The following is a 23,903-nucleotide window of genomic DNA, read 5'->3' on the forward strand; positions in this document are numbered from 1 at the left end:
GGCCGCTCGCGTGCACACGGTGCACGGCGTGAAGAAACATCCCGGTAGAAAAGAACGAAGGTCTGAGGGCCTCGACGGCCGGTCCTGCCCCGGGGGTGGGGTGCAGGCGTGAGCGTGGGTGAGCGTTTTGGGGGGGGAGGGCGCGGGTCCCCTCCACGCCCGCGTCCTGGGGGTGGCAGGAGGAGGAACCGCGCGAGGACGAGTGGGAGGCGGCTCTCCCGGGGGGCAGGAACCCCCCGGCTGCCTCGGAGCACGGAGCAAACCCAGCGCGTCAGCTGGCGGGGCCACGCACGGGGCGGAGGCGGCGGCGGCGGGCGCGGGGCTCACACCTCCGTCTGGAAGTCGCCGTCGGCCGCGTCCAGGCCGGCGCAGGGGCTGTCCCAGTCTGCCCTGCACAGCTCCAGCCGGTCCCGGTGGGCGCTGGGCAGCGAGCCCAGCGTCATTGCCTTGAACGTGCTCCATGGCTTGGGCGGCGCGGCCGGAGCCTTCGGCCGCTGCTCCTCGGGGCCGGTCACGTCCTGCGGGGTGAGGGGCAGCTGTGGCCAGCTCTGTCCCACCAGCCACCTCCTGTCCTCTCCCCAGGATGGGATGGGACAACCCCCAAGGGAATCAGGACTTACGTTGCCCGTGCTCTTGTCTCCGCCGCCCGACGAGACGCTCCACCGCTTTTCTCGCTGCGGAAAAACCCCAGCGCTCAGCCCCGGCGGCGCCCCTGGGTGCCCTCAATCTCCCTGGGGTGCCACAGTCCATGCAGGAGGAGGTAAAGGCTTGCAGGGTGCACACCAGGGCAGGACAGGGCCTCCAGGACCTCACCTTGGAGGAGCCGGTGGACGGAGCCCGGTACCGATCCAGCGTATGGAATTTCTGGTTGAGCTCGTGGTAGAGCTCGGAGTGGCGCTTCCGTGTGTGCATCACCTTCTGCGGGGGCAGAGCAGAGCCTGTGGCCATCGGCTCTGCCCGCTGTCCCTCGGCACTGTCCCCTGTCCCTTGGCACTGTCCCCATCCTTGTCCCCATCCCTGCCTTCCTGGGGCATCCCAGACCACCAGCAGAGCCCACCCCACACTCACCATTGGTGTTTTAATCCAGAGCAACACTTTGTGCTGCCTGGTCTAAACCCCTCAGAGCTCTGGAGCTCCGGGGCAAAGGGAGTGGGGACAACCTGGATCAGTCCCCCACAATGGCACCGGTGACACCTCCATGGCAGGACTTACCTCGAAGTCCAGGTCAGAGTACCGCAACCTCTTCCTCTGGCAGGGGGACAGGCAGGAGCAGGGGAGGAGATGGAGAAGAAAAGGGAAAAGTCTTTGCAGGGCCAGGATGAGGGGGAAGAGGGCTGAAGGGCTCACGCCAGCCCCAATACATGCCCGGCTGGGGACACAGAGCTCATCCCCCCCAAGGGTGGGATGGCCAGGGGACGGCACGGGGGGGAATTCATGCAACCCTACACGTGCACTTGTGTCCTGGGCACACACATCCCTCCCCACACGCCTGCCCAGGGGCACCAGTCCCCCACTCACCTCCAGAGACCCCACTTTCATGGCAGAGCCGGGCACGGTGCGGGGCATGGTGCGGCTGCGCTCCGACAGCTCCGAGGCCAGGATCTGCCTCACCGTGGGGTGCTGCTTGAACTGGAGGCCGTAGGGCGTCTTCACCGTGGCGTAGGGCTGGTTGAGGTTCACATTGACGTGATCCACGGCCACAAACCCCGGATAGGCGTCCCCTTCGGCCGCCGGGTGCCCCGTCCCGCCGGGCACCGCCTCCTCTGCGCCGGCACCGAGCGTCCCCTCCTCCCGGGGGAAGCGCTTGAGGCTGCTGCTGCGGCGGGGCAGCATCATGTAATCGCTCTCTCGGGGGGGCTCGGGGGCCCGGATCCAGCCGTACTCCAGGGGCCGCAGGCTGCTCTCCGTGCACAGGTAAACGGGACCCGGCGCCTCCAGGCTGAGCTGCTGCGCCGGCGGCTCGCCCAGCTCGGTCAGACCCGCCACCACGTTGGGCGTCATCTTGGGCACCTGCACCAGGATGCTGGCGGGGGGGATGTTCCCGGGCAGGCTGGAGAAGCCCAGACCGCCCTCCGAGGTGGTGTTGAGCTTGGGGTCTTCGTCCCCGTCCAGGGAGATGCGGGACAAGGTGCCCGTGATGGTGGCGGGGTTGCAGGTGTTCACCTCTTTGAACAGCACTGTGGGCAGGGAGCGGGGTCAGAGCCGGCCCTGAGGGTCCCACGGAGGGTGGGGGACACAGGAGGGACCCCCTGGCTCGTGCTGCCTGTCCCTCTCGGGTGTGGCATGGTGACAACAGAGGGGAGCTCACCTGTCTGACACGCCAGGTCAACGTCCTTTTCAAAATCTGTCTATAAAAATCCAGAAAGAAGGGAGAGAGCGAGAGAGAGAGAAGAGAAAGAGAGGGAGAGAGACGGGGAAATGAAGCACCATGGCCGGCACGGGCAGCGGCGGGGTCTCCGGGGGGGACCCACTCACCAGGATCTGCACCTGCCCGTTCTTGCAGGAGTCGGGCGAGTTTTCATTCTCCTCGCTCCTGCACCCCCCCATCTGACACTTCACCACGTCCTGGACCTGCGGGGACAGAGCCGGTCACGGCCCCGCGGCCAGGGCTGTCCCCCGGCGCCCCTCCGGCGCCGCCCCACCTCTCGGCGCAGGAAGCCGTGCACGGTGATGATGACGAAGCCCTGGACGGAGTTGAAGACGGCGAAGAGGACCTGGAAGAGGATGGAGCGCCGGTCGGTCATGGCGAGCACGGCCGACATCCAGGTCAGCGCCAGCAGAGGCAGGACCACGCAGGAGCTCCACAGCGATGCCCTGGCGCAGGGAGAGAGGGGCCGGGGTGAGCCCACGGGGCGGGGCTGCCCCGGGACAGCCCCCGAGCACTGCCCCCCTCCCCTGCAGCAGCCCCCCAAGCTTTGCCCCGTGCCCCACAAGCATGGCCGGGCCTGTGTGACACAGCTGTCCCCTCTTCCTCGGTGTCCCCAAGCCAGCGCCGGCTGGGAACTGAGGGCTGAGGTGACCTGTGGGCTCCAGCTCCCCGGGTGTGTCCCTGTCCCCACACAGCCACAGGGTGCTGGGGGGACGCGGGGCCACCGCCACCCTCCCACGGCCACCAGAATAGCAGAGAGCGGATTTTTTTTTGTCTTTTTTTTTTAACAGTGAATTTTGGGGCTGCCTCTGTTGTGATCAAGCCCCCATGAGCAGGGACTTTGGCAGCCTCTGGAGCTCACACTCCGGGAGGAGGGTCCCGGGGACACCCCCGAGCCTGTCCCCCCCACCCCAAGCCAGAAGAGCCCCCCAACCCCAGCGATGAGGTGACCTGCCATGGGAAGCCATGCCATGCAGACGTGATGCGACACCCCGCCCCGAGCACACAGCGTCACCCTTCCTTCCCCTCGGGGACCCCCAACCCGCCCCCCAACCCTTTCGGGGAGATGCCCGGAGCCCCCTCCCGGCGCTGTGCTCGGGGCGGGGGGCGCGGCGGGCACGGGACGGGCACTAACATGGCACTGCTGGCGGTGGCGGAGGTCATGGCCGCGCTGGACACCACGCCGCACTTGGTGCATTTCAGCAGCAGGCTGCCGCACGGGGGGGGCTTGGAGCTACCAGCCCAGCGCCCCCCCGGCGCCCCGCGGCCAGGACCGGGCCACGCGGGGACAGGGGGGGGGATGCAGGCACGGGGAGAGGGGAGGGAGCAAGGCAGGAGGGCGGGGGGGATGGACAGATGGATGGACAGATGGATGGAGGGATGGAGGGATGGACGGACACAGGCAAGAAGCAAATGGGAGGAGGAGAAGAAAGAGAGAGAGAGAGAGAGAGAGAGCGTCGGGTTAGTCGAGGGCGGCAGCTGTTAATGGCGAGGGGGGGTGGCCAAGCGGCAGGGGAGGGGGCGGGCACGGAGCGGGGGGCTGCGGCCTGCGGACCCCCCTTCCCCGAGGGAAGGAGCAGGGGTGGCTGCCCCCCAAATTCTGCCCCTCCAGCAGCCCCCAACAAGGGACTGTCCTCACCCTGGGCTTGGCCCTTGCCACCCACTGATGCGGTGAAATCTGCCCCACCCTGAGCCCGCTGCCAGGGCACCCTGTGCCCAGCCCCTGGCAGGGTGTGGGGGGTGGGGGGCAGCCCCAGGGACCCCCCCGTGGGGCACAGGGCACTTACCCAGCTCGCTGCTTTTTGGACTTATCTGAAATGCCGTCGCGGGACATGAGCTTGTTGAAGACGATGATGCCCACCAGCATGTTCACCTGCGGGAGGGTGGGCTCAGGGCTGGCACGGAGCCCCCTGCCCGTGGCAGCAGCTGCCACAAGCCCCCCCCAGGGTGGGTTTTGGGGGGTCCAGAGCTCTCGGGGGAAGCTCACCAGCACGATGACAGCGGCGGGTCCCACGAAGGCGTAGAGCAAACCGCCCTCCAGTGAGAGCCAGCAGCTGCAGGGGACCGAGGGTGGCAGGTCAGGGGACAGCCCTGTGGCCGTGCCCTGCTCCCAACCAGCCTGCAGCGGTCACCATGCCCTGCCCCGTGTCCCCTGTCCCCACGTACTAGCTCGCTGTCCCGTAGCCTTTGGTCCGTGTGAAGCCAACAGAGACGGCGACCACGAGGGCTGGCAACCCTGGAGAGGGGACACAGGGCTGGAGGAGCTGGAGGAAGGTGGCACTGTCCCCCCCCGTGCCAGCTCCAAGGGTGGTGACAACGATGGAGCTCCTCTGACAGCTCCCCACGGTCTGAGGGTGCCACAGCTGAGACACGTGGGTCTGCTTTCCTCCGCTGTGCCTCAGTTTCCCCTCTGATGAGCCTGGGGGGTACCAGGGACAGGCGAGGGGTGCCCCCCTCCCACCCAGGCCGGGCTCTTACCCCATCCCAAACACAGGAAGCGCTTCCTGACCAGGCGTGTCCGGATCCGGCCGATCACCGCCAGGTAGGACTGCCAGGCCTCGGTCAGCACCCAGCAGAAGGACGAGAGGAAGAAGAAGTGGAGGAAGGCGGCGGTCATGGTGCACACGCCCTGCAGGGTGGGGACACGGGGACATCAGTGTCTGGCACCGTGGCAGTTAAACCCCCACGCCCGGCGAGGTTTGTGTCAAAGCCAGGGGCGGGCGCGGGGGATTTAATCCCGGGATCGAGTTAATCCAAATCCAATCTGCTGCTGGGAGCCAGCAGGGGACCAGGAGAGTGGCCTGGGACACCACCGAGGGTGGCAGCGTGGTGGCAGAGTGGTGGCACCCACCTTGCTGAGCATCTGGGACTGGCCCACGAGGATGAGGATGTTGGAAGCCAGGATGGAGACGCAGAAGTTGAGCAGGATGATGGAGCGCTCCGACTTGATGAACCTGTGGCAGGAGCAGCGTGGGGCCAGCCTGTTCCTGTCCCATGTCCCTGTCCTATGTCCCTGTCCCATGTGCCTGTCCCTGTCCCATGTTCCTGTCCCTGTCCCATGTCCCTGTCCCATGTCCCTGTCCCTGTCCCATGTCCCTGTCCCTGTTCCTCTTCCATGTCCCTGTCCCTGTCCCTGTCCCATGTCCCTGTCCCTTGTCCCATGTCCCTGTCCCTGTCCCTGTCCCTGTCCCTGTCCCATGTTCCTGTCCCTGTCCCATGTCCCTGTCCCATTGTCCCTGTCCCTGTCCCTGTCCCATGTCCCTGTCCCATGTCCCTGTCCCTTGTCCCATGTCCCTGTCCCCTGTCCCTGTCCCTGTCCCTGTCCCATGTTCCTGTCCCATGTCCCTGTCCCTGTCCCATGTCCCTGTCCCTGTCCCTGTCCCATGTTCCTGTCCCATGTCCCTGTCCCATGTCCCTGTCCCTGTCCCTGTCCCATGTTCCTGTCCCTGTCCCATGTCCCTGTCCCATGTCCCTGTCCCTGTCCCTGTCCCATGTTCCTGTCCCATGTCCCTGTCCCTGTTCCATGTCCCTGTCCCTTGTCCCATGTCCCTGTCCCATGTCCCTGTCCCCATCCCATGCTGCCACAGGGTAGGCACTGTCCTAGGGCAGGGACAATCCCAGGCATCTTCTCCCACCCCGGTTTTCCATTAATCCCATTGGTGTTGAGCCTTCCCCGGTGCCCTGTCCCCCTTTGTCACCCCCTCCCCACACAGCCTCATGCCCCAGGTGCCCCCCAGGTCCCCACGTGCCCTCGGGTCACCTCCAGAAGGCGGCGTAGATCACCAGCAGGGTCAGCAGGGCCATGCAGGACACGGCGCAGCCGATCATCAGTGGCACCGACGGCGTCCCCGAGGGGTCCATGGCCTGGGGGGACACCGGGGGGACTGGCTGAGCACAGCCCCCTCCCCACTGCTCCTTGCCAGCTTTCTGCCCCCTCTGGGTCCTCCCACTCTCACTGGGGACCCCCGGGTGCCAGAAGGGGTCGGTGACAGTGGTGGCACAGCCAAAGGGGACTCCGTGCCAACAGGGGACATGGGCAGGATAACAATGGGGTGCCCCCTCCCCTCCTGGCACACTGCAGCACCCTGTATTGATCTCTAGGAACCATGGCAGCCCCTGCCCACCCAAACCCACCCTGCTGGGGGTCCTTGGGGTGCTGGGACCCTTCCCCTGGCTGCTGGGGACACCCCCTCCCTCCAGTGCCCACCTCGTCCTGGCAGGAAATGCTCTGTGCCCATCCCCACCCTCCCTCAGGACCACCCCTACCCAGCCCAGGGGTCACCCCTCACCCACACTCCATGTCCCCAGCAGGCTGGTGGCTGTCCCCAGCCTGTCCCCTACCAGGTCTCTGGGCAGCTGGGCGAGCACGGCGAAGGTGGCGAGCTGGCGGCACTGGCACTTGGTGTGCGCCGGGAGGGTCTCCAGGGTTTGGCAGCTCTCCGTGTCCCAGTTTCCCAAGCCAGCATCCCTGATTAATGGGAAGAGAGCGAGGGAGAGCAATTTGAAATGATCAAACACACGCAGCCCCTCGCGCCTCTCCGCAGTTAACCCCTTCCTGGCCCTGCCCCGTGGGAGGCACCAAGGTGGCACTGCCAGGGGACCCCTCCGAGCTTGGGGAGGGGGTGAAGCCATCCCTGCCCCGAGCTGATCCCGCAGAAAGGCTTCGGGTTGAATCATCCCACAGAGATTTGGGGGGGAAGAAACATCACAGAGAGGGGTGGGGCAGTGCCAGGACAGGCAGGAACAGCCCCAAGAGACCCCTGGCACCTGTGTCCCCTCCCAGGAGGGCGGTGATTCCCTCTCTTCATGGGGACCCCTCTCTCCATGAGGTCTTCTCCCACCATGGGGATCCCCCATTATGGGGACCCCTCCCACCCTTGGGACCCTTCTGTCATGGGGGCTTTCCTGTTAGAAGGATCTCTCCCCCATGGGGACCCCTCCTTTTATGGGGACCCACCCTCTTGGGGACCCTCCTGCCATGGGGACCCTTCCTGTTAAAGGGACTTCTCCCCCCTGGGGACCCTTCCTGTCACAGAGACCCCTCCTGCCAGGGGATGTCCCCAGTGAGAGAGCAGAGAGTGGGGTGGCACTGCCACACCCTGGGAGAGCAGCCACCACCCCCAGCATGTCAGGAAAACCAGGAACTGGGTCTGTGGGACAGCTGGGGACTGTCCCCAGGGCAGGACTGAGGCCTGCCACTCTCATCACAGCCACCGCCTCCCTACCAGTTCGGGGGATGAACTGGAACCAGTGACCCCAAACTGTGGTGCTCTCATGGCTACCTGGGCAGGGGGGCTGGCAGTGCCCTCCCCCAGCCCGCAGCGCTGCCCGCCCCCCTTCCTGCCCTACTTTCCCTCATTCCTGCCAGCACTAACAAATCACATCTGGCAGCCTGGCGCGGGCGGCTCTGGGGCCACATCGATCCCGTGGGAGCTCCAGTCACCCCTGCCAGTGGGGTTGGGATGTGGGAAGGGATGGTCCTGGCTCCTCATCCCTGTTCCTCATCCCTGCTCCCATCCCAGCTCTCCCGTCCCTGTCCCCATCCCTGTTCCCTGTCCTTGTTCCCTGTCCCTGTTCCCACCCTTGCTCCCCCACCTCTGTTCCCTGTCCCTGTCCCTGTTCCCATCCTCTGTCCCCATCCCTGTTCCCTGTCCCTGTTCCCTGTCCCTGCTCCCATCCCTGCTCCATCCCTGTCCCCACCCCTGTTCCCTGTCCTTGTTCCCTGTCCCTGTTTCCATCCCTGTCCCTGTCCCATCCCTGTCCCTGTCCTGTCCCTGTCCCATCCCTGTCCCTGTCCCAGTCCCCCCTCCCTGTTCCCTGTCCCTGTTCCCATCCTCTGTTCCCCATCCCTGTTCCCTGTCCCCATCCCTGTTCCCTGTCCCTGTCCCCATCCCTGCCTGTTCCCTGTCCCTGTTCCCATCCCTGTCCCTGTCCCGGTCCCCCATCCCTGTTCCCTGTCCCTGTCCCCATCCCTGTTCCCTGTCCCAGTCCCCATCCCTGTCCCTGTCCCTGTTCCCTGTCCCTGTCCCTGTTCCCTGTCCCTGTCCCCATCCCTGTTCCCTGTCCCAGTCCCCATCCTTGTTCCCATCCCTGTTCCCTGTCCCTGTCCCCCATCCCTGTTCCCTGTCCCTGCTCCATCCCTCCCTCCCAGCAGCCCCCAGGCACTGCCAGCCCCGCCCTGTCACCAGAGTGTCCCCGTGTCCCCATGCCCCTGCCCCTCACTCACGTCCTTGAGTAGTCCCAGGTGACACACTGCGGGTGGGACGTGCCCTGCGGACACAGGGACAGGTTAGAGCTCCCCCCAGCCCTGTCCCCACCCCACGAGGAGCAGTGGCCCTTGGGGACATTCCCTGGGTGTCCCAGGGGTGGCATGTCCCCACCGTGGGCACAGGGACCATGCCACAAATTGGGAACTGCTGGTCCCTGCCGGGGTCTCGGTGCCTGCAGGTGACAGGGACCCACATGGGCCTGGGAGGGGACACGGTGATGGGACAGCAGGGTGACACATGGATGGCGTGGGAGGGGAAGGGGACACTCCTGGCGGTGATGAAGGAACTCACAGATGACACAGGAGGGGTGGTGATGAGGAGGGGCAACGCCACGGGAGGGGACAGTTGTGATGGCAATGAGGGACACTTGTGTGGATGACGCAGAGGGGGACACACAATGACGTAGGAGGGGGACACTCAGTGATGATGAGGGACATGAACAGTCACACTGATGTCAAAAGGGGGACACAGGCTGGTCACAGGAGGAGGGGGACACATTGGAGGGGGACACAGGTTGATGTCATGAGAGGAGACACACTGGTGACATGGGAAGGGACATTCATGGTGACACGGGAGAGGGACACACTGGTGCCATGGGAAGGGGGACATGGTGACATGGGAAGGGACATTCCTGATGCCAAGGGAGGGGACACTCAAGGGAGGGGACACTCACGTTGATGGTGTGGGAAGGGACATTCCAGGTGCCAGAGGAGGGGACACTCACGATGATGACATGGGAAGGGACATTCCCAGTACCAGGGGAGGGGACACTCACGATGATGATGTGGGACAGCTCCGCCAGCACGAGTGGCTCCGCTGGCCGGGTCGGCGGGCGCACCGTCACCGTCAGCACCTTGGAGGTGACGGCCAGGGGGCTCCTGCAGGAAGGGACACGGGCTGTGACAGGCCAGGGGACAGCAGGGGACACAGCGGGTGGCGCCACTCACCTGGGCGGGGGCAGGATGAGTCCCAGCGTGCGGTACAGCACCGCCCCGATGACAAAGTGCGACGATTCCTCGGCTTCTGCGGAGAGAGCCACAGGCTGGGTGACACGCGGGAGGGGACACGCAGGGCGCGCCAGATGTGCACCCAGATGTGCGCTGGCACACACGCATGGCCCCAGAGCACGTGTGGTCACCTGCACACAGCCAGAGTGCTGGTCACGTGTGTATGAATGGGAGCCAGATGTGAGCCCACATCTGCAGCAGGTGTGCACTCGTGGACACCTCCAGGTGTGCACGCTCATGTGTGTACACACCTGTACACTCCCAGATGTGTGGGCTCACACGCGTGTGCACATCCAGATGTGCAGGAGCACGTTCACGTTCACACCTGTGCGTGCACCTGCACGCTCCCAGATGTGCACGCTCCCAGCATGCACTCCAGGTGTGCAGGCTCACACACCTGGGCACTCACTTCCAGATGTGCACGTTCACACCTGTGTGCACACCTGCACGCTCCCAGATGTGCACACTATCAGCATGCCCACCTCCAGATGTGCGAGCACACACCTGCACGCTCCCAGATGTGCACACTGCCAGCATGCCCACCTCCAGATGTGCGAGCACACACCTGCACGCTCCCAGATGTGCACACTGCCAGCATGCCCACCTCCAGATGTGCGAGCACACACCTGCACGCTCCCAGATGTGCACACTGCCAGCATGCCCACCTCCAGATGTGCGAGCACACACCTGCACGCTCCCAGATGTGCACACTGTCAGCATGCCCACCTCTAGATGTGCGAGCACACACCTGCACGCTGTCCCAGCCGTGCAGGAGCATTCAGGTAGGCACACGCCCACCTCCAGCTGTGCACAGCCTGCCAGATGTGCCCACAGCTGGACACTCCCGCTCACCTGCCGAGGCGAGGCTCAGCACCTCCCTGGGGATGAAGAGCTTGTCCTCGGAGCTGCGGGCCCAGTCCTTCATCCCCCGCCGGCCCTTCATGGGGAAGTTGATGTCGCTGGACACGGCGGACACGGGCTCCCGCTGGATGCTGGTCACTGTCAGGGGACACGGGTGTCACCTCCCCGCTCCTGTGTCCCCTCAGGTCGCCACGCCCACCCCGCCGCTCACCCAGGTTGTCGGTGACAATGAGGGAGCTCTGGAAAGCCTTCAGCGCGTTCCCCACCAGGTGGATGAAGTCCTCCACCACCTTCATCAGGTGCACGGAGCCGGGAGAGACCTGCGGGAGACAGGAGCAGCTCCGGAACCACCGGGATGCCTCACGGAGGTGGGGACACCCCCGTGGTGGTGGGGACATCCCGGCTGTCACCACCACACCCCCCCTGTGCCACTCACCTGCTGGGCATCCTCCCACTTGTCGCGGTTCTCGGCGTCCACCATGTAGCTCACCACCTGGAAGAAGCGCTGCGGGGACGGGGCTCAGCGGGGCTGGGGACAGACCGAGCGACCGACCGCCACCTCCCCGGGGAGGGGACCCTCACTGTCCCCCTGCCCGCTACCTGCACGTCCTCGGAGGACGGGATGTAGGTGGCCCTCTTGAAGGTGTCGGTGACGTTGCGCAGGATGTCCACGGAGAAGAGCAGGTCCCCGCTGTAGTAGGTCTTGCGGGCCATGAGCTCCAGCAGGCTCCGCACCACCTGGGACATGCCCTCCCCTGCCAGCACCCGCTGGCCCTTCGCCAGGTGCTCCCGCAGCTGGTACAGGGAGGGACAGAGGTGTCACTTTGCTGCCACCACCCCCCCAGCAGTGCTATGTGTCCCTTATCGTCCCCAGAGCCCAGGGGACACTGGGGAGTTTATTAAGGCAGCAGCAGGATGTGCACGTTGAGGGAGTCTGCAGGGGTTTGGGGACATCCAGGGTGGTCTGGGGACATTCAGAGGGGTCTGGGGACATCCCTGGTGTCTGGGGTCATCGTCCTCATCCCAAAAGCCTCTTCCCAAACACGTGGGAACGCAACTCAAACACGCCAGGTCTGGGACTGGGATATTTTTCCAAGCCCACAGAGGTCTGTGGGTGGTCACAGGAGTCTGGGGACATCCAGGGGGGTCTGGGGACATTCATGGGGGTCAGGGGGCATCCTCTCCATCCCAAAAGCCTTTTCCCAAACACGCAGGAACACAACTCCAACCAGAACCCCCCTCCAGCTCTGGGATGGGATCCCTCTCCCACCCCACAGGGGATTCCATGGGGATCTGAGGGAACCCTCCCATCCCAAGGACCATTTCCCACGGACACAGCCTGGGTGGGATCCCCTTTCCCAGCCCACCCACGGAGCCGTGCCTCAGTTTCGCCATGCCAGAGAGGTCAGGTGGCTCTTGGAGTGCCAGGGATGGCACAGAGCCCCAGGGACAGGGACAAGGGACAGAAGGGGCCATGCCAGAGCGGGCACCTACTGAGAGATGCAAGTATCTGTACTCGTGGGAGACGCAGCGGGCGAAGCTGGGCACACCCCAATAGGCGACCCCATGGGGGCTCAGCAGGCACCGGCGGCTGGCAGTCCCTGTGAGGGAGATTTGGGATTGGGGCTGGCACTGCCATCCCTTCCTGGCACCCTGATGCCACCCACAGCCCCCTGCACAGCTCCAGGGCTAAGGGATTTAAGGGGGCTTGACCCCAGTGTCACCAACCAGCCCTCTGCCCTGCTCCAGGTGACCTGACCCCAGTGTCACCCCCTGCCCCTGGGGCTTTTGGGGTGGCTCAACCCAAATGCCACCCACACCCCCTACTCTGCTCCAGGCCTGAGGGGTTTGGGCCACTTGTCCCTCATGCCACCTACTGCCCCTGGGGTTTGGGGTGCTCAACCACACACCCTGCCCTGTGCCAGCCCTGGGGACATCTGGGGTCACCTGTGGCATTGGGGGGACATTTGTTGTAGATGATCTCCCCGGCAGCCGTCTTCTTCCAGGTCATCAGCATCACGTACTCGTCCTTGCACATCTCGTGGTAGGCTGGGGGGGAAGGGGGCATCAGCACAGCCCAGATGTGGGGTGAGGGGCGCTGGGGGGTGGGGGGCACCCCATACCTGGGCACTTCTTCTCGTTGCAGGTCTTCACCTCCTCTCCGGTGCCCTCGCAGGGGTAGCCCTGCATGCCAGTGCCCTCGCACATCCGGAAGCGCCGCTGCCAGCCGGTGTCGCAGGTCTTGGAGCAGAGGCTCCAGTGGTTCCAAGGACCCCACTTGCTGTCTGCTGTGGGGATGGGGACACTGTGGGACACCTGGCTCTGCACACGGAGAGTGGCACCCGCGGGGACGGGGCACCGTCAGTGCTGCCCCACGCGCTGTGAGCCGAATTCCCGTGGGGTGTGAAATGCGTGGATCAGTGATTTAAATCTCTTTTAGAGCAGACTGGCATCCTGCTGCAGATGCCCATCCTGCTGCAGATGCCCCTCCTGGTGCAGATGCCCCTCATTCCGTGTCACCACCACGGGCATCATGGCACAGCCACCACGTCCCTCTGTGGCTGCCACCGGTGCCACCACTTCTCCCACTAAACAAGGAGCTGCTCAAAGCACAGGATGAGGACCCCATGGTCCATCCTCTGCCCGGTGTCCCCACGCCCAAAGCCGTCCCCAGCCCCGTGTGCACACGTGAGATCTCCCTCGTGCTTTCACGCCCAAAGCACGGCGGGACCCGCCGCCACCTGGCACCGACGGGTCCCCAGCGCGACCCGGGACGAGGACAGTGCCAACCCCCGGCTCCTCCAGCCGAGATGTGCCCGGTGATTCCCTGGTATCACCCTCAGGCTCCCCGCAGTGGAGGGGGCCGCCAGCACTCCGGGCGTCACCGGCGGTGACACGGCGGCGGCGCCGCGGCGGGGCCGTGCTGGGTGCGCGGTGCCGTCCCCCCGCTCCCCCCCAGCGCGCGGGGCCTTACTGGGACAGGTGGGGTTGGAGCACTCCCGGGCGTCGGCGTGGGCCCCCCGGCACTCGGCCCAGCCGTGGGCCGAGACGCTGCACTTGCGCGTCCGCTGCTGGGTGCCGTTGGCACAGGTGACGGAGCAGCGGCTCCAGGCGCCCCACTCCAGCCACTGCCCTTCCACTGCGGGGACAAGGAGAGCGGCGTCTGTAGCCGCGTTTCTCTTCGCAGAGAAAAGCAAGGCACAACTTCCCGAGGATATTTTCTGGGATTCGCATTCTCTGAAGCTCAGAGAAAGGGAGAACAATTCTTGTCTCGTTTGCTGCTGCCTGTGTTGGTGCAAAAGCAGAGTGCAGTGTGGAGATTGTTTACCCGGAGTGATGGAGTTTTGTTTCCTCGGCCTATCAGGGCCAAGTGTGTGTGTGTGTGTGTGTGTGTGTGGGGACAGTCACGAGATTCTGGGCAGTTGAGTGGCAGATTCAGGGTAATGCACTGTAATATAGTCCAGAATAATATAGAATAATTAAGGAATTAATTAGCCTTCTGATATCAATGGAGTCAGATGCACCATTCCCTGCCTTCGTCGGGGTTGCCTTGCTTTCTGATGGGTGTCAGCTCCCACTGCACTGCGGCCACTCGGCCACACGGCCCCAGCTCGGGCTTGCCAGGCAACGGGTCCAACCTACTGATGTGCCGGACTAGACAGGAGGGATTGTCACTGGGACTGGCCCCTCCACCGGCTGGGACACAAGGGACATGCTCAGGGTGGGGACCCTGGTGTCGCTCGCACCGAACTTTGCCTTTCTGGCACCCTTGGTATTGCTTCCAACCAAACCCAACGTCTCTGGCATTGGTCCTGCCAAATCCAGAAGCTCTGGCATTGCTTTACACCAAATCCAGCAGCACTGGCATCACTTCCAACCAAACCCAGAATCCCTGGCATCACTTCTAGCCAAATCCAGCATCCCTGGCATTGCTTTACACCAAATCCAGCAGCACTGGCATCACTTCCAACCAAACCCAGAATCCCTGGCATCACTTCTAGCCAAATCCAGCATCCCTGGCATTGCTTCCATCCAAATCCAGCATCCCTGGCATTGCTTTTTACCAAATCCAGCGTCCCTGGCATTGCTTCCAACCAAATCCAGCATCCCTGGCATTGCTTTTTACCAAATCCAGTACCCCTGGCATTGCTTCCAACCAAATCCAGCATCCCTGGCATCGTTCCCTGCCAAGCTCAAGACTCCAGCAGCATCTCCACAGGACTGCTGTGGCCAAAGCTGTGTGCCATGGGTGCCACATCCTTGTCAGAGCTGCTGCAGGAGCAGCTCCCACACTCCCTCCTGCTCCAGCTGCTCCACATCACACATGGGGTCCCCACAGGGACAACATCTGAGACATGGCATCGCTGCCCGTCACTGCAGAAACCCCACAGCCACCACCACGGCCACTCCTGGCACGCAGGAGGAAGGGACAGCTGTGGCACTGCACACACCACCTGTGTGCAGACAGACCCTGCAGCCGACCCCCTTTGTCACCTCCCTGTACCCCACAACGCCCCTGTGCCACCCCAGTGCCAGGCACTGCAGAGGGGTAGGGAAGGAGCCGCCACCTCCTCTGTGGTCCCCTGCCCACGATGGGGTCATGAGACCCCAGCCCAGCCAACAGCACCGAATTTCCTCTTGGATCTCCAGCAGGGACAGGACGGTGTGCCCAGTGTCACAGCAGCCCTGTGTCCCAGCTGCCCGTGGCAGTGCCACCATCCCTTGCGGCACCAAGAGAGCGGCCCTGGCGCTCAGCTGGCGCCGTCTCCTGGCATTCCCGTCGGGAAGAAGGAGCATGGGGAGAGGGAGGTACTGACCCGGGCAGGTCGCGATATTGCAGGGCTTGGCCTGCAGCTCGGGGCCCTCGCAGGCCTTCCCTCCGCGCCGCGAGGCCGCGCAGCGCCGCGTCCTGGTCCTGGCCCCTCGCCCGCAGGTCACCGAGCACAGGCTCCACGGGGACCACTCCTCCCACGCGCCGGGAACTGCAACACAGCACAGCCCAGGGGCTCCAGCCTCCGAGGGGCCCTGGCACCGAGGGGTCCTGGCATGGCAGACCCCTCGTGCCCTGCCCAGGGCTCAGCTGGGCACAGTTCCCAGCACTGCCCACCCGCTTGTTATCCCAATCCCTGAGCTGGCAGCAGTGCTCCAGCGTCCCTTTTGGGGTGCTGGCACTGGTGGCGCATGTCCCCCCAAGGCCACACACAGGTCACCCCCATCCCTGTCAGCACGCCAAGAACGATCTGCCCCTCGTGTCCATGGGAGGTCAGCGCTCCAGGAAAGGTTCAGGGACCATCCTAAAGGATGCTCCTCCTTGAGCTCCGATGTCCTCAGAGTGCCAGGACAGAGCTGCACTCCCCAGTATGGACACTGCATGTCCTGGGGGTGAACATCCCTTGAAACACCCCAGATTCAGACACGGCAGTGTGGCTGCCACTGTGGCACCCTGAGGTCCCTCCAGTGTCCCACATGAGACACATGAACGCCACCATGGACAGGAGATCCTCAGCATCCTGCTGTCACCTGCCTCAAGTCACCGAGCAGCTCAGCTCCCTCCTGCCTCAAGTCAGGGGGAACCCCTTGGAATGCTCGAAATCCCCCAGGCTCCAGCACAAAGCCTTGGGGACATCCAGGAGGAGCCCACAGTTCACCAGGAGAGAGGATGGAAAAGAGTTCCCGAGGCAAATCCCCAGCAGCAGCACTGCTGGCAGGGCACAGGGTGCAGGGCACCCATTCCAGACACCTCCAGAGGATGGAGGGATGCCAACAGCACTCAGAGCATCCCAGCACAGGCTGGGCACCGCAACCACGCCAAGCCACCCTTCTCATCCACCACAGCACCCGGAGGACGCCCCAGATACGTCCCAGCAACGCATTCTGTCTGTCCCCACCCTCCTGCTCAGCCCTGCGGGGAGCTGGCAGCGCAGCCCCGCGGTGTCCCCGCTGTCCCCGCTGTCCCCAGTGTCCCCCGTACCTGGGCAGGTGGCGGTGTTGTTGCAGGTGCGGGTCTCCCGGAGCAGCCCGCTGCACAGCGTCCCGTAGGGAGAGGAGACGCAGGAGCGCGTCCGCACCTGGGAGCCCTGGCCGCAGGTCAGGGAGCACACGCTCCACTGCGACCACTCCTCCGCCGCAGGGTCCCCTGAGGGAGACAGGGAGCCTGAGAGCCCGCGGGGGACAGGGGACATGCCAGCAGGGCAGCCCCGCAAAGGGACAGGGAGGTGGCACCGGTGAGTGCAGGGGGGAGGATGAGGTGATGTGGGTGACAGGGGTGGCACTGGGGGTGTCAGTGAGGTGAGGCCGCAGTTAGAGGTGGGGAAGGGATTGGGGCAGGGGATGGCAGCTGGTGTGAGGGACAGGATCTGTTCTGGGAGGGGATGGCAGCGTGGGCAGGGTGGGCAATGGGCAGCAGGGACAGGATGAACAGGGTGGGCAAGGGACAACATGGACAGGGAGGGAAGGATGGTCAGTGGGCATCAGGGACAGGGGGGGCAGGGTGGGCAGTGGACATCAGAGACAGGATGAACAACGTGGGCAGGGGACAGCACGGACAGGGTGGGCAGGATGGTCAATGGGCAGCACAGACATGGTGGGCAACATGGACAGGATGGGCAGAGTGGGCATGGTGGTCAGTGGGCAGCATGGACAGGGTGGGCATGGTGGTCAGTGGGCAGCATGGGCAGGGTGGGCATGGTGGGCAATGGGCAGCAGGGACAGGGTGAGTAGCACGGACAGGGTGGGCAGGGTGGGCAGTGGGCAGCAGGGACAGGGTGGGCAGCACGGGCAGCCCTTTGCAGCTCCCTCTCCCCACCCCGTCACACGCTGACATTTACAACAAGCGGCTCTTATTAAGGTTGATGATGTCTCTGAGGCTCTTGGACAGCCCAGCAGCAGAGCCCATCCGTTTAAATTAAACAGGGATAGGTGGGGGAGGGCTCCAAGGGGGGCCATTTGTCCTGGAGACAGGCAGAACGTGGGTTCTGTGTCACCCGCGGCAGTGACAACGTGCTGGGGCTGCTCTGTGTCACACGGGGACCCCGAGACTGGGCAGGGCCACCACTGGGGTCACCCAGGAGCTCCCAGTGGGGCAGAAGCGCCGTGAGCAGCCGAGTGTGGCCGGGAATTCTGCACGCCAGGCGCATGGAGCAGAGCCGGGGCCCATCCATCTCCCGCTCGCCTCCGAGCCCTCCGACCATAAATCAGGGGGGCTGGGGAGGGGGGAGCAGCACGTTCAAATTACCCAGATGGATTTGCCAAATAAATACATTCGAACTAAACAATTAATAGATTTTTTTTTTTCCCTTTTTGCTTTACAACCCTCCGAGGAAAGTGCAGAGGAAAAAATTTATAAATGGAGCAAATTAAGCCAGTCCGTGGGCAGGAAGCTAAAGGGAGTCGCTCCATCTCTGTCACCCCTGCCCAGGTGCATGAGCCCGGTGTCACCAGTGTCCCCCTGCCTGTCCCTGGTACCTGTCTGGGCCATGTAGACCCCGGGTTCATCCGCTGACCGTGGCCACTGGGTCTTCACCTTCTGGTTCTCCTCGACCGCATTGCCTAGGAGAGAGAAATGCCCAAATGAGAGTGGGCAGGGGACAGGCATGGGGACAGGCCGGTGCAGGACATTTCAGGGGGATGCAGGGGGTGCCCGGCCCCATGCTGACACCCCTGAGAGCAAGACCTGGTGGAGCATCACTGAGCACATCCCCAGAGCCCCAAACCCGTGTCACAGCTACCCCAAAATGTCCCAGGGGTGGCAGCTGGACCCCAGCCTGGGGTGCCACGTCCCTGGTGCAGGCAGGGTGCCCGTGTCCCCGCCGTGCCAGGTGGAGGTGCTCTCCTGTCCCCACTTATCAGCTCGCTGCAGTGAGGTGGCACAAATTTATGGCTCGGCTCACCAAAAATAACAAGTGATCCATCAAGGGCACTTGGCGTGAAATTAACTGGCATGTGCGGGGCCCGGCGGGGGACGCGGCTGCAGGCACAGGGGGACACCTCCCTCGGCCTCCCCCACACCCCTGGGCCACCTCCCTGTCCTCCAGAGGGACTCCTGTCCCCAAATCCTGGCCCCGGAGCTCGGGTGGATTCATCCCAGCTGATCCTGCTGGATGTGCCATGGGGGACAGTGGGACAGGGCCACGGATGCCACCCCAGGGATGTCAGCTCCAAAAATGCTGTGGTCACTCCACTGCTGTGACAGCCAGGACAGCAGCCAGGGATGGCACAAGCGCCTGCCAGCCAAACACAGCGATGTCCCCAAGGGAGGTGGCATGGGGACACCTGGCACTGCCGGGGTGCTTTGGGCTCATGGTGGCTCCCACTGGGACACAGAGCAGGGACACCCAGCCCCGGGCAGGGAGCACAGCCTGCTCTGGCACTTCTTGTGCTGTCAAAAAGCCCCAAATTCATCATGTTTCACCTTAACTCGGGGTAACCCTTCAGGGCTCCCCGCTGGCACCCTCAGATCCTGTCCTGGGACATCCCACTCCAGAATTCCCAGTGGCACGGGAGACACAGGGGGACCTGGGGACACTGTGGGAATGCCCAGGGGGGTCTGTGGGGCCACCAGGCTGAATTCCCCACAGGGCCACCCCCCTTTGGGAGCGCCACAGCAGAGTTACACACGGCACAGCAAGAGCCTGGGGAAATCCATAAATCCCGAGGATATACGAGGGCGTTCTCCCTGGCTGTGTTCGACAGAGACACCAAATTCAATTTCCTTCGGAGAGCACTAAATCCTGGCCTGTCACCACCAGGAGGCTGCAGCCAACCCCAGCTCCGCACCCCACCCCGCCCAGGGGTCCCCCAGCACCCCACCACAGCTCAGCTTGTGGGGGCAAGGATGGGAGGTGATTTTGGGGACATCAGGGGTGTTTTTTGGGGACCTCAAGGTGAATCCCAAGGCTGGTTATGTCCTTGTCCCTCACTGGGGGTTGGTTTCTGAGCAGGGATGGGTTTGGGGAGAGGGAAACCCAAAATTGGAGCTGCTTGGCCTCGACACAGCAGAGTCACCCAGAGGCCATCAAAAAGATGGGGGTCACCCTTCTGAGGGTCTTTGGAGGGGTCACACCGCCTGGAGCCTGGAGCAGCAGGGTCGAACACACCCAAAGTCACCCCACAAAGCTCCAGCCCACCCACGTGGCTCCAACCTCATCCCCGAATCCCCCTGGGAGAGCGGGGATGACGCTGGTGCCGGGGACCCCGGGGTCAGGGCTGTGGGGAGGCTCTGGGCGGGTGCCAGCCCCACGTCGCTGCGGCGGAGGAGCCGCTGAGATCAGCGCTGGGCGCCCGCCAAGCCTCGACTCACAGGCGCCATTCAGCCCCCCGGCCCTGTGTGCCACCATCCATCCCCCTGAAAGGGGACCATTCTCCACCCCGGGGGGCTGGGGGGAGGCCAGGTGGGAGCCTGGGACCCCCCCCCAGCTGCATGAAGGGCGCTCTGTGATGCAGCCCCGCGGCCCAGCGCGGTGACACCCGGGGGGGACGGTGGCAGTGGCGTGGCACGAGGGGTGGCCGTGGCAGCGCGTCACCCCCGTGGCTCTGGCACGGCAATAACACTGAACCTCCGGGCGCTCCAGCCTTTAATTGAATGTCAAATGCAATTTGGAGAAGGAGCCGGAGTTTGCGCCGCGGCCGTCGCAGCCGGAGAGGCGGAATGTGGCACTGAGCCCTGCCAGCTCTGCAGGGACCCCCTGGCCAGCACCCCGTGCCAGGCTCGGGGGAAACAACCCCACTGAGACAGCCCTGGGGATGTGCTGGGTCCCCTGGAGGAGCACTCTGCTTCTCCATCCCATCCTGGACCCCACCTTTCCATCCCACCCTGGATCACTATTCTCAATCTCATCCTGGATCCCACTTTTCCATTGCATTCTGCATCCCCCTTCTCCATCGTGGATCCCCCTTCTCCATCCCATCCTGGATTCCCCTTCTCCATCCCATCCTGGATCCCAATTCTCCATCCCATCATGGATCCCCCTTCTGCATCGTGGATCCCAATTCTCCATCCCATCCTGGATCCCAATTCTCCATCCCATCATGGATCCCCCTTCTGCATCGTGGATCCCAATTTTCCATCCCATCCTGGATCCCAATCCTCCATCCCATCATGGATCCCCCTTCTACATCGTGGATCCCAATTCTCCATCCCATCCTGGATCCCAGTTCCCCATCCCATCCTGGATCCCCCTTTTCCATCCTGGATCCCCCTTTTCCATCCTGGATCCCCCTTCTCCATTGTGGATCCCCCTACTCCATTGTGGATCCCAATTCTCCAACCTATCCTGGATCCCCCTTCTCCATCCCATCCTGGATCTCCCTTCTCCATCACGGATCCCAATTCCCAATCCCATCGTGGAATCCCCTCTCCACAGGCAGCCCCAGCCACCACAGGTGTCACCCCAGGGGCACAGGGTCAGCCAGGCTGACCCTGGGGCTGGCACCTGAGCTCTTAATCACCCATGGGGAGTGGCGTTTAAAGAGGGAAAAATAAAACAAAATGACAAAAAAAACCCCATAAAATGAAATCAGCTCAAGCAGCTCCGCTCGGGATGAGGAGATTTGGAGCCCGGCAGCTGTAAGGGACCGGGGATTTAGTGGGGGATCTGTCCCTAATGACATTTAGCTCCTGAAATAAATGCTAAAGCCCAATGAAATTATCTCTACACCCCCGGCCCTGCCCCACCACCTAATCTGCCGGATAAAGACCCCGCGCAGCCCCGTCGGGATTGCTCCCACCCGCGCATCGCCCTGAGGCTGCTGAAGGGAAAACATCTGGCCAGATGTGTCCCCACATCTCCGTATCACCTCACAAGGCTTGGCACCGCAGGCGTGGGCAACAGCAGGGCAAGGCGGCCCCGCCGCCCATCCCGGAGCTGGGATCCGGCTGCTTTCTCCCCAGCCCTTCCTACAATCCCGGAACGAGCAAATGGCCTCATTCCGCCTGGTTAATAGCCCGGCCGCCGGGCCGTGACATCCTGCCTGGAATAACAAGCGCCCGGGCTGCAGCAGTCAAGGGTAATTTGCCACGGCAAAGGGTCATTTTACCTGCAAATTGTTTTCCACGTCTCTACCAGGGCAGAGCGAGGTGGCTCCTGCTCCTGCCCCGCGCCAGGGAGGAGGCGAGCGAGGCCAGGGAGCCACGTGGGATGTGCCAGAGCAGCCGTGGCCGCAGCCCTGGCAGTGGTGGGGTCGCCGTGGCATTCCCAGGGATGGCTGGGCCGTGGCAAGGGCAGAGCAAGCTGCAGCTCCACGGGTTTGAACTTTGTATGGATTCCCTGCTCCATGCACAGTGTCCCACCGGAAACTCCCAGCCCTAAGGGAGCATGCTCAGGCAGGATTCATCCACCCGTGCATTCCTTGCTCCATGCACAGCACCCCCTGTCCTGAGGAGTGTGCTCAGGCAGGATTCATCCATCCCATGGATTCCTTGCTCCATGCCCAGGGCCCAGTTGGCACCATGCTGCCCTGGGAGTGGGCTCAGAGAAGATTCATCCATCCCGTGGATTCCCTGCTCCTTCTCCTTCATGGAGAAGCTTTCATGCTCCACGTCAAGCACCCAGCTGCATCCTCCAGCCCTACAGAGTGTGCATGGGAAGGGTTCATCCCTGGCATGACTTCCCCGCTCCATGCCCAGCACCCAGCTGGCACCAATCCTACTCCAACAGTGTGCATGAGTAGGATCCATCCATTGCACAGATTTCCTGCCCCATTCCCAGTGCCCCACTGGCACCTCCAACCCCAGGATCCATCCATTGCACCATTCCCAGTGCCCCACTGGCACCTCCAACCCCAGGATCCATCCATTGCACCATTCCCAGTGCCCCACTGGCACCTCCAGCCCCAGGATCCATCCACTGCACCATTCCCAGTGCCCCACTGGCACCTCCAGCCCCAGGATCCATCCATTGCACCATTCCCAGTGCCCCACTGGCACCTCCATCCACTGCAGATTCCCTGCCCCATGCCCAGTTCCCAGCTGGCACTTTGCATTCCCACAGAGCTCACACAAGCAGGACCCACCCACTGCCCAATTCCCACTGTCCCCACTCCCTGTGCAGAACCCACCCATTCCACGAGCACGAGCAGCACCCAGCGACCCCCAGCACCACACGGGGGGTCCATGCCCGCTCCCCACTCACCGTGTGGCACCTCGGGCAGGTCGAGCTCGTTGGCATTCGCAGAATGCAGCTCGGTGGGGCAGCAGTCGGGCGCGGCGGGCGCCGGGGTGGGCGCGGGGGCCGGGGGCCGGGTGCCGTTGCGCCGGGGGGCCGGAGGGCTCTCGGCCTGGCAGCTGCAGCCGGCGTGGGTGAAGCCGCAGCGGCGGGCGCCGGGAGCCTGCAGGCACTCCTCGAGCCAGCGGCACAGCACGCTGCAGGTGAACTGGCTGGAGTTGTTGTTGTTGATGAGCAGCACCTCCACGAAGCGGAATTCCAGCGCTTGCGGCTCCAGCAGCCGCGGCGCCGCCTCGGGCTCGGCCGCCAGGCACAGCTGCACGAAATTCTTGTCGAAGTGCAGGAAGGTGAAGGGCCCCGCACCCTCGCACAGCTCCAGCTCGGCTTCCTCGTCCTCCTCCTCCTCCTGCTGCTGCTGCTCCGGGCGCTGGCTGGCGGGCGCGGGGCTGGCCTCGCCCCGGGGGTCGCAGGTGTAGTTGGCCAGGTAGTGGTCGAGCGGCAGCACCATGGGCGAGAAGTGGGTGCAGACCTGCTCCTCCCGGTTGAAGCGGAGGTAGAGCGAGTACTTGGTGGGGTCGGGGTTCTCCAGGGTCCAGGAGCAGCCGGAGGAGATGGTGGGGAACAGGTCCTTGAGGGAGAAGGAGCCGTAGAGGACGCCGGAGGCCAGGGCGGAGCAGGCGCTGGGAGCCGGGTCGAAGCCCCGCGTGAGCCACAGGACAGACGATATCACAGCCAGTAAGAGGGGACCAGCAGCGGTCATCCTATGGCATTTGCCCTGCAGACAGACAGATGGACACACAGACAGAGGCTTACCTGGAGGCTTGGCCTCTGGGGGGCTGGGCTGGGGGTCAGCGCCCTGCCCTGAGCCCGGCCGGTGTGTGAGCAGCACCCCAGTTACCCCATGTCCCCTCCCAGTTCATGTCCCCACCTGGTCCCTGTCCCCATCTGCCACCTTGCATGGTTGCAGGGGACTCCTTGCAGTGCCAATGAGTCCCCAGATTTGGGACAGTGCAGCACAGAGCGAGGACTTCACCCAAAAACCACCAGAGCAGAGTCCCAGCCCTGCAGGTCCCCCTGCACTGACCCTCTCACCCTCATCTCACCCCTGGCCAAGCACAGCCTGGGCAAGGAGCCACCAAACAACTTCAGACAGGGCTACAAAAGCTCTTGGAGCTCATCCTGGTGCCCTGGAACACGGTGGGGACAGGCTGGCAGGTCGGGGTGACATGCTGGGGGT

At 63.9% G+C, this 23,903-nt stretch overlaps 1 protein-coding gene across 1 annotated transcript; it reads right to left on the reverse strand.

Moving 5' to 3' along the window:
- Positions 1 to 323: 323 nt before the first annotated feature.
- ADGRB2 (adhesion G protein-coupled receptor B2) lies at positions 324 to 23,453 on the reverse strand. The gene is made up of 31 exons (XM_050983265.1): positions 22,634 to 23,453; positions 17,970 to 18,053; positions 16,477 to 16,641; positions 15,323 to 15,487; positions 13,480 to 13,644; positions 12,629 to 12,793; positions 12,453 to 12,554; positions 12,000 to 12,106; positions 11,106 to 11,300; positions 10,942 to 11,010; positions 10,717 to 10,825; positions 10,497 to 10,643; positions 9,585 to 9,660; positions 9,413 to 9,515; positions 8,595 to 8,638; positions 6,710 to 6,836; positions 6,129 to 6,232; positions 5,220 to 5,322; positions 4,847 to 4,997; positions 4,535 to 4,604; positions 4,356 to 4,422; positions 4,156 to 4,241; positions 3,504 to 3,602; positions 2,643 to 2,814; positions 2,476 to 2,571; positions 2,309 to 2,348; positions 1,519 to 2,177; positions 1,213 to 1,248; positions 814 to 918; positions 621 to 674; positions 324 to 518 (listed from the first exon to the last, which is right to left on the reverse strand). Exons 1-31 carry the CDS (start codon positions 23,424 to 23,426, stop codon positions 324 to 326), a joined length of 4,653 nt encoding a protein of 1,550 aa, XP_050839222.1. The 5' UTR covers positions 23,427 to 23,453.
- Positions 23,454 to 23,903: the final 450 nt, after the last annotated feature.

Source organism: Serinus canaria, chromosome 23, assembly GCF_022539315.1.
Source record: "Serinus canaria isolate serCan28SL12 chromosome 23, serCan2020, whole genome shotgun sequence".
Classification (NCBI taxonomy): domain Eukaryota; kingdom Metazoa; phylum Chordata; class Aves; order Passeriformes; family Fringillidae; genus Serinus; species Serinus canaria.

What these genes read in the sequence shown, in the direction of transcription:
- ADGRB2 (XM_050983265.1), bottom strand. Translation starts at nt 23,426, where the DNA reads ATGACCGCTGCTGGTCCCCTCTTACTGGCTGTGATATCGTCTGTCCTG. An exon ending in ATGTCCCCCCAATGCCACAG is followed by an intron (nt 12,107 to 12,452) that starts GTGACCCCAGAT and finishes TCTCCCTCACAG; the next exon opens with GGACTGCCAGCCGCCGGTGC. An exon ending in AGTCCCAGATGCTCAGCAAG is followed by an intron (nt 4,998 to 5,219) that starts GTGGGTGCCACC and finishes CCCACCCTGCAG; the next exon opens with GGCGTGTGCACCATGACCGC.